Source organism: Vombatus ursinus, unplaced genomic scaffold (genome assembly GCF_900497805.2).
Source record: "Vombatus ursinus unplaced genomic scaffold, bare-nosed wombat genome assembly UNPS02014807.1, whole genome shotgun sequence".
Classification (NCBI taxonomy): Eukaryota; Metazoa; Chordata; class Mammalia; order Diprotodontia; family Vombatidae; genus Vombatus; species Vombatus ursinus.
Genome location: NW_020954585.1, coordinates 7,930,081 through 7,948,027, shown reverse-complemented (window position 1 = coordinate 7,948,027; position 17,947 = coordinate 7,930,081). Strand labels below are relative to the sequence as shown.

The window sequence follows — 17,947 nt, the reverse complement described above, 5'->3', positions numbered from 1 at the left end:
GTACCTCAGAGGCTCTCTGTTCCAACTCCCTCATTTTACAGATGATGAAACCAAGGTCAAAAGAGGTTAACCAGCATGGTCAAAATTGCATAGGTATTAAGAGTCAGATGTGGATTTGAATCCACTGGCTCTGCAAGTGCCCTTTTTGCTATATTACACTCTCTATTCATTGATAATTTAGCTGAAAAGATAAAAGAAACAGGAAACCCTGGAAGCACATGGTTCACCTTAAACATTCAAAGAATAGTAATTTCCTGCTCCACACAATCCCATTGGATTGGAATTTTTATTTAACACTGATCTGACCAGGCTGTTTGGAGATTGCATGCTAGAGTAGCTTTAGCTCACTGCTATAGCCCAGTTTCATAGATATTGTTCACTCTGTGCTGTATTAAGAGTTGTCCCTTTAGTCTTAGGAGAGGTTAATGGCCCTTACAGTAATATTTATTCTTCCCAAGCATAATCATCCCTCAAGGAGAGGGATTACATCTTATCATATGATTCATACTGACTGACCATTGTGGCTTCCCCATCCTAGGTAACATGGAAGAGTTCCTCTTGAATGGTAGACTGTGCACTGACCGATGCCTCGTTGCAGTTGAAATTGATTCCCAAAAAAATAAGACAAGGATCACTGCTCTTTTCAACAACCAGGCGTTCCACTCACCTGCAGTAGCCTTGGCACTGGTGGACAACATCCTCCTCATGTCACGTTCGGGTACTCGCGCTTCTATTGAAGTGTCCAATAAGCCTCAACCTCGAAGTGCTATCAAAGCTGCAAGGGAAGAATACCATAAGTATGTATCACTTTCTCTGTCCTTGTCTTATGGTTTTCAAACCATTAATACTTCTTCTATCCTAACATTTTGCACATTTAAATATCACACTGTGGAAGGTGGCTCCTGATATGAATCAATCTTCCCTGCTATTAGTCTCCTAGGGCATACTGATATGCCTCCATATCCCTCTCTTACAGGGGCAGTCGTGGACATGAAATTGCCTTCAGTTTGTTCTTTGGTATGGCTGCCTTGGCCAGTAGTTTTTGTCTCTTGACAGTCACCGAGAGAATCATTAAGGCAAAGCACCTCCAGTTTGTGAGTGGTGTACGAATTATTAATTTCTGGCTCTCTGCCTTTTTTTGGGACCTCTTCAACTTTATCATTCCTTGCCTCCTGCTGCTGGTGAGTATAGGAGGAGTGAGTGTGTGTGTGTGTGTGTGTGTGTGTGTGTATCTCAGAGTCCATTAGTCCAGGGTAGAGCTTCACCTTTAGACAATACTGCTCTGTTCTTGAATCTAGCCACAAAGGCTAAGGCTAGCTAAAGTGGCTCCTGCTGCTGGGAAACTGCCTTCTGAGCAGCCTCTCCATCCCCTCCCTCGGTAGCAGAAAGTTTACTTCCTGATAATGGTGTCTGCAGAAGTCCAGTCCTAGTCCCTTTGTTTACTGATGTGTGTTAAATCACAAAGTTGATGCCCTGGACATCATTGTGTTCATACAACTTTCCTACTCTAATGCCTCTCTTGACAAAGAGGACAAAACAAAACTGTTACAAAAGTAAGAAAGTGCTGTCTTCTTGGTGCCTTTGTCATACCACTACCTTTAAAAGTGGAACTATCATTTCCTATCTCTAGGGTTCTTAGCTAATATTCTCCTCATTCCTTAATCTATGATTCCCATCTCTATATTTGGTCTCTTTGCTTTAGGTTGTGTTCAAATACTGTGGTGTGAAAGCTTTCGTTGACGACCATCATGCAGCAGATATCTTATTAATCTTCGTGCTATATGGCTGGTCTATCATACCCCTCATGTACCTGATGAGCTTCTTATTTTCTGGTAGTGCCACTGCCTATGCCAAACTTGTTGTATTCAACTTCTTTTCAGGCACGATCAGTTTCCTGTTTGTCTACGTGGCAGAATCTAATGGTAAGAGTGACAGCACTTACTTTTCCTCTCCCTTCAGCTGTCCTCTTCCCAAATAAGTCCTTTCTCAAGGGGAAGCAATGAATGAGTGAGGAGAAACATTTTCAGATAAGGAAATTAATAAACAGGCATTGAAAATTCATGACTATCATAAATCTTGCCCAGATTAGAACAGATGATATCTAATAATCCTTCCAAATAGATTCTGGTTCCTTGAAGACTCCAGTTAGTTCATATAGATATGAAGCAGAATAGATTTTAGTTTAAGAAACAAGCTGGAATGACACATTTCCTTTTAACCCCTAATCCAATGATTTATGTGACCCACTTTGGTTCTGTAAGTAGAAGTACTTTCTTCCCTGAAAAGCTTCTCAAGACAGTACTACTGACAAATATAGTGAGTGAACTAAGGAAGTGCATAGAGATGATTCTTGGGTAGAAAATCTAAAGTAGTATAGTATAAATACAGTCAATCCTCAACTTTCACAGGAGTAACATTCCTAGAAAATGACATAAAAATGAAAAATGGGAATGTTGATACAGTGAGCCCATGAGAAATAAGGAGTTAGGTTCTCATGACCACCAAAAACTGTAATCTTTCATTAGAAATTACTGAAAATACACTTTTCTGCATACAATTCGTTATAATAAAACATTAATTCTGATAATATGCACTTTTCCTAACACAGTAACCATGAAATAACCCATGAAATGCAGTACACAAAATAAAACTGGTAATATGCAAAACATTTTTCTCACCAGTAATTCCCTACAATTCTGTAATCCTTTGTGCTAACATCTCAATTTAAAAATATATATATTTCAGACAATATTCAGTTTTCATAACATGAAATCTGCAGTACCACAAATACTGTACAGCAAATAAAATTCTCAAAACTAAAACTTTTTTTAACCTGAATCTTACCTTCTGCTGTGTCAGATGGTAGTGTCAGATGGCATTGCACTGTATACTATGCTGCTGTAAACCTCTCCACCTTGGCTGTCCTCCAAAAACTAAGGGAGAGGTTGCTGGGACATTAGTTGCTGCTATTGGAAGACACCAAGACTGGCAAGGTTTCGACATCACTTCCAACACTCTGTCCTTCACAGCTGGTGGATGGCATTGGAGATTGTGAAGGACGCATCAGCTTGAAATAATACATCAGCTCCACAAATTTGCATGTATTGCACCTCTCATTTTTTTCCTATACTTAGCATAGCTGCAGATAAAATCATGCAAATGCTTGAATTCACAAATTTAAATACATGAATGTTGAGGACTGACTGTATATGTTACTTTCAGCAGTGTAAATTATTCACATATTTTGTAGAAGATCATTATAAACCTGGTTCATTTGTTGGAGAAACACAGAAGGGTAACACTTTTATGTAGAGAATGAGAAAGGGAGCAAAATTTCTCCACAAATGGGATTTCAGTTATTTCTGATAGCAGCACACCCATGTGTGTCCACCCATGTGTGTCTTATGTAAAATTAGAGTTCTGAAAGTGTTTGGTCTAATATATTTCAAGTGGATGTGATTCAAAGGACATGATCTGTGTGTCTCAGCCACCATATCTCTATGTCTAAATGCTTCCCTCTTCCCAACCCAAATGATGCGGTACCCACAGCAACCAATTTCCCTTTTTTCAAATCAGAGGTTTTTAAACCCTCTAGCCTAAAAGATAATGAACCAAGATATGCTTCTTTCCATCTCCCCTGAATGACAAATACAAATACTATTAATATAGAAAATCCTATACAAAGTAATGAAATGTAGAAAGTAGATCTAGAAGTACTGACCACAACCATGTGAAAAATATTATTCAAAAAACAGTGGCTCAGATGCCTGCAAAAGGGCTGGGCAAAGATTTTGTACTCCACCCCTACCACTATGTGTAGCTAGGTGTTATAGTGAATAGAATGCCAGTCCTGGAGTTAGGAAGACCTGAGTGCAAATCCAGCCTCAGACATTTACTGGCTGTGTGACCGTGGACAAGTCATTAACTTCTGTCTGCCTCAGTTTCCTCAGCTATAAATGGGGATAATAATACCACCTTCCTCCCAAGGTTGTTGTAAGACTCAAATGAGAAAATATTTATAAAGTACTTAGCACAGTGCCTGGCACATAATAGGCACTTAGTAAATGCTTATTTCCTTCCTGTCTTCCTTCCTTCCTTGATAAATAAAACTCTGGAATGATTTACATGGACCTAGAACAGCAACCAAGGGCATGATGGGCATTGGAAGAAATGTACTTACCCCACTGAAACAGCATAGTGAGTCTAAGGAATTACAACAGAAGCAGAATCAAAGGAATTCAAAACAGACTTAACCTAACCCTAAAAGTGCCGCTGCTATTTGGATGTGGCTCTGAGTCTAGACCAGCCCTTGTGGCTAGGATCAGCCACTGTCATTCAGCAGAGGAAACATTGGCATAGAATATATCCAGAGCTCACAGCAAAGCATAGAAAGCACAAGTGGCAGTATTAGTTGCAGAGAGGGCTTCATTCATATCTCCATCCAGTCCTTGGAGTATGAATTGCCTGTGTGTGTTCCCTGTGTATGCCCTTTCCCACTAATGGTGTGGGAATTTGTGGGACGGTGTGTTGTTGGGTGGGGAAGGGGGATGTTCCTTATTAATTTCTTGGTCATATGTCTGATTAAATTAATAACTTTTACTTTAAAACAATATGTCCTCTTATTGATCTGGTAAGAGGAAAACATTAGTGGGAGCTATTGAACTATGGATTTGAATTGATGCAGACCTAAAATGTGCCTTGAACCTGGAATAACTTTCAGACACCCCATGTGTGAGGAGATGAAAAAGAAAAAAAATCATAGGCACAGCCCCTGCTCTTTAAGCTCTGATACTCATGCAGAAAGTACTGAAGGACATTCTAAATTAGGGGAAATGATAAGAGCAAAGGCTCAGAGAAAGGAGTTAGTAGGTCATATGCAGGACACCATTGGTTTGACTACAATGAAACATTCCTTAGGTTAGGAAGTACATGAAAGCAATCAATAGTCAAACCCTTAAAATACATGATTAAGAACATGAACTTCGGAATATGAGCAAGCAGTTCTCAGATGAAGAGATTGAAGCCGTCTATAGTCATGTGAAAGAATGCTCTAGATCACTATTGATTGGAGAGATGCAGATTGGAACAGCTCTGAGGTACCACATCATACCTATCAGATTGGCCAGGATGACAAAACAGGAAGATGATAGATGCTGGAAAAGATGTGGGAAAGTTGGAGCACTAGTGCATTGTTGGTAGAGTTGTGAAGTGGTCCAACCATTTTGGAGGGCGGTTTGGAGCTATGCCCAAAGGGCTATGGAAATACCCTTTGACCCAGCGATAGCACTTTTAGGGCTGTATCCCAGAGAGATCATACAAACAGGAGGGGGACCCACATTGTGGTGGCAGGGAGTTGGAGTTTGGGGGGATGCCCATCAATTGGGGAATGGCTGAACAGGTTGTGGTGTACGGATGTAATGGAGTGCTGTTGTGCTATAGGAAATGATGGATAGGCTGACATCAGGGGAACCTGGAAAGACTTGTATGATCTGCTGCTGAGTGGAGTGAGCAGAGCCAGGAGAATGTTGTATAGTAACAGCCACATCGTGCAATGACTAATATTGATGGACTTGGCCCTTCCCAGCAATGCAGGGATCTGGGACATCTCCAGGGGCCTCATGATGGGGGGTGCTTCCACATCCAAAAAAAGAACTGTGGAGTTTGAGTGCAGATTGAAACATACTATTTGCTATTTTTTTTTCTTCTGTTGAGTTTTGTTTCCTCTTTCTGGTGGTTCCTCCTATTGGTTCTAATTCTTGCTTGTAACATCACTAATGTGAGAATATGTTTGGTAGGAGTGTGTATGTATAGCCTGTATTGGATTGTGCACTGTCTTGGGGAGGGTAGTGGGGAGGAAGGGGCAGAAAAATTTTAAACTCAAAAGCATAGGGAAAGTGATTGTCGATAAATCAAAATAAATTAATAAAAAAATGGGATACATCAAAAAAAAGAAGGTGGACTTCACTCAAAAGGTTAGGACGACCTCTGTAAGTTTCTTTTTTAATTTTTGTTTTTTGTTTTTGTTTTTTGAAACTTGGTGATTTAATCCAAACAGTACTTGGAGGCATGCTAAAGGGAGGCATGCTAAGGGGTTTATGACAAGAGTCATAGACTCAATATATAGTCAATAGACATTTAGGGCCTAGGTTAGGCTTATTACTGTGTTAGGAGGGAATGAATCCAAGAGATGTTACAGAGGAAATAATAGATTAACATTTAGATAGTGTAGTGAAGAAGATAAAAGACTCAAAGGAAACCTATTAAAGTGGAAAGCCTGGGGTTCTAATTCATTATAATATGATCATCTGGACTGATCAACAAATTTGGGAGAAAGATTATGAACCCAATTGTAGTTATCAACTGATCAGTCTTAATGCTTAAGGAAGGATTTAGTCTGGGAGAAGTGACTGAAAGCTCAGAATTTGTACATATATTTGGGATTAATCTGTATACAAACAGAAGTAGAACTGGATTAGGGTTTAGGGTTACAGTGCTCATCCCCAGAGACTGGATGAGCACTTGTTAGATATGTCATAGAGAAGATTCTTGGTCAGGTGTAAGTTTTGGCCTATTCAGTCTCATCTACCGTGGTGCAGTGGAAGGAGTGCCAGATTTGGAGTCAAAGAAGGTGGGTTCAAATCCCCATTCTATCAGTTACTGCCTGTTTGATTTGGAGCAAGTCACTCAACTTCTCTTGGCCTCAGTTTCCTCATCTGTAAAAAAAATTAAGAGATTGAACTAGATGACCTCTGAGGTCCCTTCCAGCTCTAAATTTATGATACTATGGTTTTATAATCCTGTGGTGGGAGTGGATGGAGGATCTAGGGAGAGGGCTATGCTACCATATGATTATATGATCACAAGGAATAAAAGATGTTATTATAATTTGTTATTTATATTTTCCATTGGTGTTTATTTTTAATATTATAAAACATTAAGTTTCCCAAAATTTTAAATTAATAAAGGCAGCCCCTTTACTAAGGGCATAATAATTATAGGTCATTTTCAATATATCACTGCATCCAAAATTTTCTGAGGAGTCAAGTCTATAGAGAGTCGCACTCAGCACTTCAGTATTCTAATTTTTAATTTGAAATGTTGTTATTTTAAAATAACAACAACAACAACAAAACTTGGACTACCAGCTCATCCCCTTAAATATACCTCCAAAATCTTATTCCTCCAGACTATTTCCAGAACTTCTATAAGAGGTAGAATGCAGAGTATGGACACACTTTGGCAGCTGTATGAAAGATGGATTGTAGAAAGGAGAAACTGAAGGCAGGGAGACCAGTTAGGAGGCTATTGCAGTAATCCAAGGAAGAGGTGATGAGGGTTTGAGCTAAGGTGGTGGCTTTGTGAGTAGAGAGAAGAGGATGGATTTGAAAGAGGATGAAGAGGTAGAAACAAGATTTGGCAACTGTTTGAATACAAAGGGTGAGAGTGAGGAGTCAAAGATGATAACCAAGGCTGTGAACCTGGATGACCTGAAGGATAATGGTGCCCTTGAACAAAATAGGGAAGTTTGGAAGAGAGGTGGGTTTTGGAGAAAAGAGTTTTTGAGTTTTGCATACATTGTGTTGCCTCCAAGATATCCAATTTGAAATAAGACTAAAGTTTAGGAGAAAGACTAGGGCTGGATTCAGATAGAAATAGAGATATACAGATGTCCAGAGATAGAGAGATAGTAGATAAATAGATCTAGATATGTGTAGGCATATAGATAAATATGGATATATGTGTGTGTCCATCTATGTATCTATCAGTCTTCTCAGAGCTACTATCCCTAAAAAAAAAAAAATGTGTAAATTGGTTCCCCCTGGTGATAACTGCGCCAGAACCATACTCTGTAAGTTTGCATATAAAAAACTATAGCTCATGAGCCCCAACTAGTGCTTTTACTTTTAGTAATTGACACAATTAGTTCAAAGCAGATATTTACTGAAATAGTATTACATGGAGAGTAATAACAAAATTTCTTCCCTTATAAACCTAGGAAGCACTGTGTTACAACAACATACTATGTCAGTGGGTAAAGTAAGCATAAGTGAAGAGTACACTAGTAGAGAGCACAATTAGGGAACACATAGCCAAGGTAACTCATACCTCTTGATGATTTTCTGCTGGACACAGAGTGTCCTCCAAGAAAGGTTGCTAGGGGCCAGGCATCTTCCATTTGCACAGGGAGTCTACCTCTTCCTGCTGCCACCTCCTAGCCAGCCTCCTCACATGAGAAGACCTCAGACCATACCTGCACTCATCCCCTGAGATTTCCATCTGTTGTTGATGTAGTATGTTCCCTGAGGAAAAGCATCTTCCATCTGCCTCAAAGCAACCACTTCCATCTGTACTAGCACAAGACATCTTCTACCTCCTGCTGCCGAAAACCTCCAGTACTGAGAAGAGGAACCCTTCCTTTGACTTTAGACTTTCTATTTCTTGCTCCATCTAAGAGTGGCACCTTCAATTCAGTGATGATCATTCTTACACCTGGTCATACCCTTCATATCTCAATGGCTCTGAACTCCTGTAGATCATCATCCAAACCCATTCCTCACCTTCTATCACCTGATTCTTCATTCCCATCTCCCTCACACCTCCCACCCCAAAGTTTCATCCTAACTCCACCCAACCTTTCCACTATGCCCTCTGGAATGCCTGTTTCATAAGGCAACAAATTTCTCTTCATCTTAAATCTATTCCTCTCCCACTCTTTCCATCTATGAGTTTTACTGAAACCTGGCTCCTTCCTGATGACATCACTCCCTTGGCCACCCTTTCTAGTTCTGGCTACTCTTTCACCAATTCTCCTTGGCTCATTGGTCAAGGAAGAGGAGTTATAATACTTCTTTATCCCCATTTCCACTTCCAGGTTCTCCCCTTACCTCTGTAATTCAGTAATCTGTCTTCCTCTGAGAGTCATGCTATCCTTTCCTACCAGCCAGTCAAAACCCTCTTAGTTGTTGTCTGTAGACCTCCAGGTCATTCTCCTTCCTTCCTCAATGAATTTTATACCTGGCTTACAATTTTTTCTCTCCTCCCTATCTGCTGCCCTCATACTTCAACATTCATATTCATTCTTCTTCAAATATCCTAATCACTCAGTTGTCTAAACTAACTCACCTCACATGGGCTACTCCTCCATCATACCTCGGCCATACACAAAGATGGTCATATCCTCTGTCTTGCTATCACCCACAAATGTACCACCTCCATATTCAAAAATCCTGAAATCCCCATATCCAACTATGAACTCTTGACTTTTCACCTCTCCTTCTATGTCCCCTTACAAAACCCCACTCTTCAGCCATGACTTCCCATCCCTTGATGCCTCAATTCTCTCCCAGGCCATCTCCCCTGAACTAAACACTCTCCTCTCTTCTCCCCATTCTTGACTCCCTGTTGAATTCACCTCTGCACTGTTTTAGTGAGTCCCTAGTCCCTTTATGATATTACTGATTACACTTACTCTTGGATCACTCCCACAATTCATTGCCTTCATTCCTATACATGTGATACTGAACAAAGATGGAAAAAAATCACATAAGCATTCTAACTAGGTTCACTACAAATTTATGTTACACAACCTAAACTGGGTCTTCACTGCTGCTAGGCAACTTAATTTAATAACTCCCTTATCAATTTATCCCACTCTCCATAGTAGCTCTTCTAAACCTTTTCATCCCTCCTCAAACCTATTGTCTCAGCTGAGAATCTTTCCTCCTGTTTATAGACCATATTGAAGCTATTTGCCATAAACTCCCTCTTCTTACCTCTTCCCTATCTCCTATCAGGTGCCTTCTGCCACTCTCTCTTCTTTTACCCCTGTCTCATATGATGAAATAGCCTTCTTACCAAGGCTAACCCCTCTACTTGTTCAAGTGATCCCTTTTGGTCATGTCTCCTCCGATAGATTGCCCCCTGTCATCCCCACACTTTCACTTATTTTCAGTCTCTCCTTGTCTACTGCTTCATTTCCTAGTGCATACAAACATGCTCCTGTCTCCCCTATCCTGGAAAAAAAAAACCCTCACTTGATCTTTCCATCTCTGCTATTATCCTATATTTCTTCTGCCCTTTGTAGCTAAACTCCTCAAAAGGGCCATCTACAATAGATGCCTCCACTTTTTCTCCTCTCTTCTCTTCCCTCTCTTCTTAACCCCTTATAATCAGGCTTTCAGCCTCGTCATACCACTGACACTGCTCTCTCTAAAGTTACTAATAATGTCTTAGTTGCCAAATCCAATGGCATTTTCTCTGTCTTCATTCTCTTCAGCCTCTCTGCAGCCTTTGACACTGTTGATCACCCTTTCCTCCTTGATATTCATATCTCTCTAAGCTTTCAGGACACCGCACTGTCCTGGTTCTCCTCCTATATATCTGACCACCCCTTCTCAGTGTCCTTTGCTGGACCTTTATCCATATCATGCCTGCTAACCATAGGTATCCCTCAAGGTTCTGTCCTGGGCCCTTTTCTCTTCTATGTTACACTTGGTGGTCTCATCAGCTCCAATGGACCTAATTGCCATCTATATGCTGATGATTCTCAAATCTACCTATCCTACCCCAGAATTTCTGCTGACCCGCAATCTCATATTTCCAACTATCTTTCAGACATCTCGAACTGTATATCCAGTAGACATCTTAAACTCAATATGTCCAAAACAGAACTCACTTCCCCCTAAACTATTCCCCACTCTACCTTCCTTATTACTGTAGAGGACAACACCATCCTCCCAGTCCCCCAGGTTCTCAACCTAGGAATCATCCTGGACTACTTACTTTCATCCCCATATCCAAGCTGTTACCAAGACCTGTCAATTTCACTTTTGCAACATCTCTTGAATACACCTCCTTCTCTCCTCTGGCATTGCCAGCACTCTAGAGCAGGCCCTTATCACCATCGGCCTGTTGGTGGATCTGCCTGCCTCAACTCTCTCCCCACTCCAGTCTTTCTTCCATTCAGCCACTAACGTGATTTTCCTAAAATGCAGGTTCAATCATAGTACCTCCTTACTCAGTAAACTCCAGTGGCTTCCTATTACCTTCAGGAGCAAATACAAAATGCACTCTTTGACATCCAAACCCCTTCATAACATTGTCCCCTCCTACTTTTCCAGCTTTCTGAGGACCCTTCCTAAAATTCAGTGTTTCTCTTTTCCTCAGTACCCAGCCATACTACCCCCACATATCTATAATGGTATCACAATTCAGGCCAATTATGACCAGCTTCATGCTTTCTTTTTCCTAGACATACTGAGCTTACTGCTACTTGCTTCACTGCTATCCTTGAACATGGTGCTGACAATTCATCATAAAACGATTTATTTTTCCTAAGAACAAAATTTTGACATACCAGTCATAGATTTGAGATAAAAGGGCTTTCTTCTAAATCCTAGATTGTATACCTCCACCTAGTAGGCATTCATTACAGGGATTCAAAAAATAAAACTACTGCTCTTACTCTAAGTTTACAGTTTAGTAAGGGAGCTGAAACATGTATGAAAGTAACTATAATACAAGAAATCAGTAATAATCCAAGTAATCAGAGATTAGCAGTGTTGTGGGAATTCAGCTGAGAAAGACGCAAAAAAAGCTTCAGAAGATTGCATTTGAACTGGACCTTAAAGAATGGGTAGGAACCATGGCTATTCAAAGCTAGGAGAAAAGGCATTCCAGAAACAGATGTGAGTAAAAGGAGGCAAAAATGTTTGGAATCCATTTCTAGAATGGCAAGCACTCCAGTTTGGTTAATGTTTGGGATGAACAAAGATAAGTATTGTAAGATTAATTTGTAAAGACAATTTGAAGTTCAAGCCAAGACATTGAGAAAGAAGTGTTCTTAGGGGAAGAAAAGAGAGTTTCCCTTCTCTCCCTTTCCTCCATTCCCCTCTCCATCCAATTTACTATGTCATTGGAAGGACCAAACCAGTAGAAGAAAAAGTATCTAATCAGGAGTTGAGAGAGATTCACTAAAGACAAGCATAGATAAATATGAATGCACTCAGGGGAGGAAGCAATTTAAAGAATCATGAGCCCTTTTGGGATACCCTGCATATGTGTGATTTGTTTAGTAAGTCATCTCACTAACATGCATTCACATTACATACTATGAACAATTAATGAATAGCGAGTTTAGATGTCGATAAAATTCAGACTCAACATTTTCGTGTTGTGCCTTCCCTACGCTTCCCGAAGCACAGATGCTGCACTGGGGTGCTCACTTGGATCTTCTCTTCATCGGGTTGTCCCCAGTCGCAGCACCTTCTTCCAGGACTTGTTGCTACCATAATCTATTCCTCTTCTTATCTCTGCTGCCTCCCATTCCATAACTCATCCCCTCAGGACCAGGTTCTCCCTGAATTCCAATACATATTCAAGTAACTATTTCATGGAAAGGGGGACAGACGGTGGGGTGAGAGGGGATGGAAGGGGCAATGTTACTTAATGAACTACATGCAGGCCCACCTATAATAACCTAAAATATTTCCTTGTATATCTTTTATTCATCTATGTATGATTGAAAATTATTATTCTATCAGGTCATGACTGACAACAAGATAGGTAAGCCAGAATAATCTTTTTGGTAATCTGGTTATACCTAGGGAACACAGGTTATACCAAGAGGCAACATGGTATGGTGGATAGGATGACAGACTTGCAGATAACCTACTAAAACCAAGTAGGATGTGCCAAAGCTCCTCCCTCCAGTACCCGGGCCACATATGTGTATTATAACAAGGGTTTTCTGAAGAGAGTAAATATTTTGTCTTTCTATTGTATTGTGTTGTATTTTTTAATGTTGTTTTTAATTTATAGAAAAACATTTCCATAATGTAGTACAATAAAAAAAGATGATTGTACATGAAACTACCAATCTACTATGCACAACTTGCCGTTACTTTCAAATATACGACAAAATTATCATGTAAATTTTTTTCTTTTTTTCTTCCCTTTTCCCCTCCTGCCCTAGAGATGGCTACCATTAGACATAAATAGGTGTGTGTGTATATATATACATACATACACACACACACACACATATATATATACATACATACACATATATATACATATATGTAAAATTATTCTATACATACCTCTGTGTATCAATTCTTTCTCTGGATGCAGATAGTATCTTTCTTCATATGTCCTTTATAGTTAATTTGGGTATTATGATAGACAAAATAGCTTATTTGTTCAAAGTCATTCCTAAAACAATAAAACAATATTGCTATTACTATATTCAATGTTCTCTTGGTTCTGCTTTTAGCTCTTCATTATTTCATGCAAGTTTTTCCATGTTTTTTCTAAAATCATTAAGCTCATCATTTCTTATAGCATAGCAGTATTCCATCACAATCATATATTGTGTTGTATTAATATATATAAATTTATAAATCAAAAATAAAAGAAAATGAGCCATGAAATTGACATAAAATCTCTTCTATATGTAAAAGCACTCAAGTTAATAGTCTTAAGAATAAACAAAAATAGCTCTTATCCCTTAAGATACCTTTGTCTTAAGCTATGTCCCCTCTAGGATTTTCCTTCCTTACCTGACCCTTAAATCAAAATGGAAACTAGATAATTGGTTCAAGTGGGCATTCTCATCACAGAAAGAACAGTCATAACCTAAAAATATTCACTCTACCCAAAGGCTATTTCAGAACTCTTATCATGATTGATATATACTTAGAGAACCATCTATCAGGAAAACAAGTTTACTGGTAAGTAAGTAGTATTTTTCAAGTATCATATGTAGTTTAGAAGTTCTATGAGCCTAATTTGGGTGTCCTGTGGACTCATGTTTCCTTCAATAGAAAGTAATCTATAACTTTTCCATCATAGTGGTAATAATGGCGAATTCCTCCATTAAAACTTTGGATAATCTATTTCTGATATTTCCTAATCACAACTTGGGGCAATCTATCAGTGGATTTTATGAAAACTACAAAGCCCAGAAATACTGTACCTCTGTTGCTGCTAGAGATTGTGAAGAGAAAGGTGAGTATTCAAGCTCAAGTAACAGTTTCTTTTCTCCAGCCTTTAATAACTGAAGTAAAGTGTCATTAAGACCACTGTCAGTACATAAATTATTTCCCCCTCATGGAGACTCTCTGTGAAGCAATTTAAGACCTCAAGGAAGATGTAAAGGACAAATGCTTTAGAGGTGTAACTAGCAGTTTGGTCTCCAGAAAGTTAATTACAGGGGCAGCTAGGTGGCGCAATGGATAGAGCACTGGCCCTGAAGTCAGGAGGACCTGAGTTCAAATGTGGCCTCAGACCAAACACTTGACACTTGCTAGCTGTGTGACCCTGGGCAAGTCACTTAACCCCAATTGCCTACAAAAAACAAACAAAACAAAACCAAAAAAAAAAAAGTAAATTACATTGATCCTTTCAGAACAAGAGGACCCTGCTGAATAGGAATAGGGTCATGGGGCTCAGTGTCTGATCTAACATAAAGCAAGCAGTTAAACTCTGTGTCAAAGGGGGAAGGTAGTTTACAGATACCTTAGCCTCTTTAATCCATTGAAAATCTTAAGATTGTGACTCATAAACTGAATATTTTAGAATAGAAAAAGAATAAGAACTTAATGGGCCGTTAAGCCATCAACAATTAACTTAGGTTTAATTCATGTTCTTAGGGACTAGCTAATTGTCCCAAGAGCTCCAGCTTTGTGGTGTTCCCAGGGTCTAGTTTCTGTTAGTAGTGTTGCCTTAATAGTATGAAGATGGATGATAGTAATTGATTGAAACCCTAAAACAAACGATTTTAAGGCAGCCTGAAATAAATTAGGCTAGTCCTAAAATTTTGGTAATGTTGGAGAAAAGGGCAAGGAAGTCTTCATCTCAAACAGAAACCCTGGTTAAAATCTTGTCTTGTTCACTAAAAACTCCACATTGTGGCCTCTAACTGTTTTTTCAGTAAAGATAGTATGGAGGTTGAATTAGCCCAGCTCTATGGAGCACCTGCCTACACATTCAAGTAACTATGTCATGAAAAGGGGGACAGAGGGTGGGGTGAGAGGGGATGGAAAAGGCTTATGGACAATGTTACTTAATGAACTATATGCAAGCCTACCTTTAATAACCTAAAATATTTCCTTGTATATCTTTTATTCATCTATGTATGATTGAAAATTATTATTCTATCAGGTCATGAGTGACAACAAGATAGGTAATCTAGAATAATCTTTTTGGTAATCTGGTTATACCTAGGGAACCTAGGTTATACCTAGAGGCAACATGGTATGGTGGATAGGATGATAGACTTGGAGTCCAGAAGACCGGATTTCAAATTCTTCCTCAGAAACTTAAGAGCTATGTCTATTTTGACAAGACATTTAACCTCTCTGGTTCCTCATCTGTAAAATGAGGAGATTGGGCTCAATGTCCTTTAAAATCTATTCCATCTCTAAAGCTATGATTCTGTGATTTGTTGATACATATTGAAGGTATGAACATTAAGTGTTCAGTCCGTGTAGGGACAAGTACATGAATACCTAAGTCCAGGTCAGACACCAGTTAATTAGCAAAAGACGAGGGAAGCAAGCAAGCAGCATGATTCCAATAAACTAAGTATGCAGTTATTAAGCACCTGCAGTATTCCAGGCACTGTAATAGGTGCTGGGGATATAAGGACAAAAATTAAATTCTCCCTGCCCTCAAGTAGTTTATATTCTAATATGGGTAATAACATGTATACATATAAGTACATATTAAATATATATACAAGATACAGGTTAATTTGGAGAGGAAATGGCACTAGGAATTAGGAAATCAAGAAAGGCTTCATGTAAAATCAAGAGGTTGAACTGAGTTTGGAAAGATAAAAGAGATTTTAAGAGGCAGAGGTGAGCCATTCATTTTTTAGGATTAGATTATTTAGTTTCCAATTATTTTTAGTCCATCTTTCAGTGGCCCTTTTATTACATATAGTTTTTATTACATCATGATCTGAAAAGGATGCATTTAATATTTCTGCCTTTCTGATTGGATTGTGAGGTTTTTATGCCCTAGTACATGGTCAATTTTTGTGTATGTGCTATGTACCACCAAGAAAAAAGTATATTCGTTTCTATCCCCATTCAATTTTCTCCAGAGGTCTACCATACTTAACTTTTCTAATATTCTGTTCACCTCCTTAACTTCTTTCTTGTTTATTTTGTGGTTAGATTTATCTAGTTCAGAGAGGGGGAGGTTGAGGTCCCCCACTAATATAGTTTTGCTGTCTATTTCTTCCTGTAACTCCCTGAACTTCTCTAAAAATTTGGATGCTATACTATTTGGTGCATATATGTTTACTAATGATATTACTTCATTGTCTATGGTGCCTTTTAGCAGGATGTAGTTTCCTTCCTTATCTGTTTTGATAAGATCTATTTTTGCTTTTGTTTCATCTGAGATCAGGATTGCTACCCCTACTTTTTTTACTTCAGCTGAAGCATAATATATTCTACTCCAGCCTTTTACCTTTACCCTGTGTGTATCCCTCTGTTTCAAATGTGTTTCCTGTAAACAACATATTGCAGGATTATGGTTTTTAAACCATTCTGCTTCCATTTTATGGGGGGAGTTCATCCCATTCACATTCACAGTTATGATTACTATCTGTGTCTTTCTCTCCATCTTATTTCCCCCCATTTATGCTTTTCTTTCTCCTTTCTTTCTTTCCCTCCTTACTAGTGCTTTGCCTTTGACTGCCCGCCTCCCTTAGTCCCACCTCCCTTCTATTAGCCCCCTCCTTTTTCTTCCTCTTTACCCTTACTACTTCTTCCCTCCCTTCTATCCCTCCTCCCTTTTCTTTCCCCTTTTCCCTCCTACTGCCTATAGGACATGTTAGATTTCTATATTTAATGGATTATGTTATTCCCTTCTTGAGCCAAATCCAATGAGAGTAAAGTTCAAACAATGCTCATCTCCCTCCCTTCTTTCCCTCTACTGTAAGAGGTTTTTGTGCCTTTTACTGTAACATGATTTACCCTTGTCTGCTTCCTCCTTTCCTTTTCTCCCAGTACATTCCCTTAGTTAGATCAGATTAATCCACTTACATAGATCCATTTAACCCACTTAATTAGATTTTTTTCATCATTACAACTTATACCCACCCCCTCTATGTATACTCCTTTAAAGTGGTGTGATAACAGTACAATGCTCAAGAGTGTCATCTTTCCTTGTAGGGATGTAAACAGTTTGCGCTTATTAATAACATGTTGTTTTTTTCTCTCCCATTTACCTTTTTATGTCTCTCTTCAGTCTTGTATTTGAAGATCAAATTTTCTGTTGAGCTCTGGTCTTTTTATCAGGACGGTTTGGAAGTCCCCTATTTTGTTGAATGTCCATCTGTTCCCCTGAAAGATAATGCTCATTTTCACTGGGTAGTTGATCCTTGGTTGTAATCCAAGCTCCTTTGCCTTACAGAATATCATATTCCACGCCCTACAATCTTTTAATGTAGAAGCTGCAAGGTCCTGCATAATCCTAACTGTGGTTCCATGATATCTAAATTGTTTCTTTCTGGCTGCTTGCAGTATTTTCTCTTTAGAATTTAGCTACTATATTCCTTGGTATTTTCAATTTGAGATCTCTTTCAGGAGGTAATCATTAGATTCTTTCTATGGCTATTTTACCCTCTGGTTCTAGGACCTTAGGGCAGTTTTCCTTCATGATTTCCTGAAAGATAAAGAGGGAGAAGTGAGGAGAGAATGCATTCCAGGCATGAGGTGTAGCCAAGGCTAGAACTGTAAAAGTCATACAAGAAACAGCAAGAAAGGCTAAGGGCTAATTTGGACGCTACAGTTCATAAAAGACTAGTCAGTGTGACCGAGGCAGTGGGAGAGGGATCAGGCCAAGAAATGATTGTTACAGGCTGGATACCTGTGGAAGACAAAAAAACATGAACCCAAGCATGGAGAGACTGACCAACCAAGGTCAGGAACCC

At 39.1% G+C, this 17,947-nt stretch overlaps 1 protein-coding gene across 1 annotated transcript in view; it reads left to right on the top strand.

Annotated features, from left to right (window-relative positions):
* Positions 1-17,947, top strand: part of LOC114052001 (ATP-binding cassette sub-family A member 3-like) — a 193,544-nt gene that overhangs the window by 146,285 nt on the left and 29,312 nt on the right. Inside the window, exons 20-23 of the mRNA XM_027874409.1 lie at positions 539-797; positions 977-1,181; positions 1,703-1,922; positions 13,852-14,007. Of these exons, the coding sequence (XP_027730210.1) occupies positions 539-797; positions 977-1,181; positions 1,703-1,922; positions 13,852-14,007 (840 nt within the window). The remainder of the gene's footprint in view (positions 1-538; positions 798-976; positions 1,182-1,702; positions 1,923-13,851; positions 14,008-17,947) is intronic.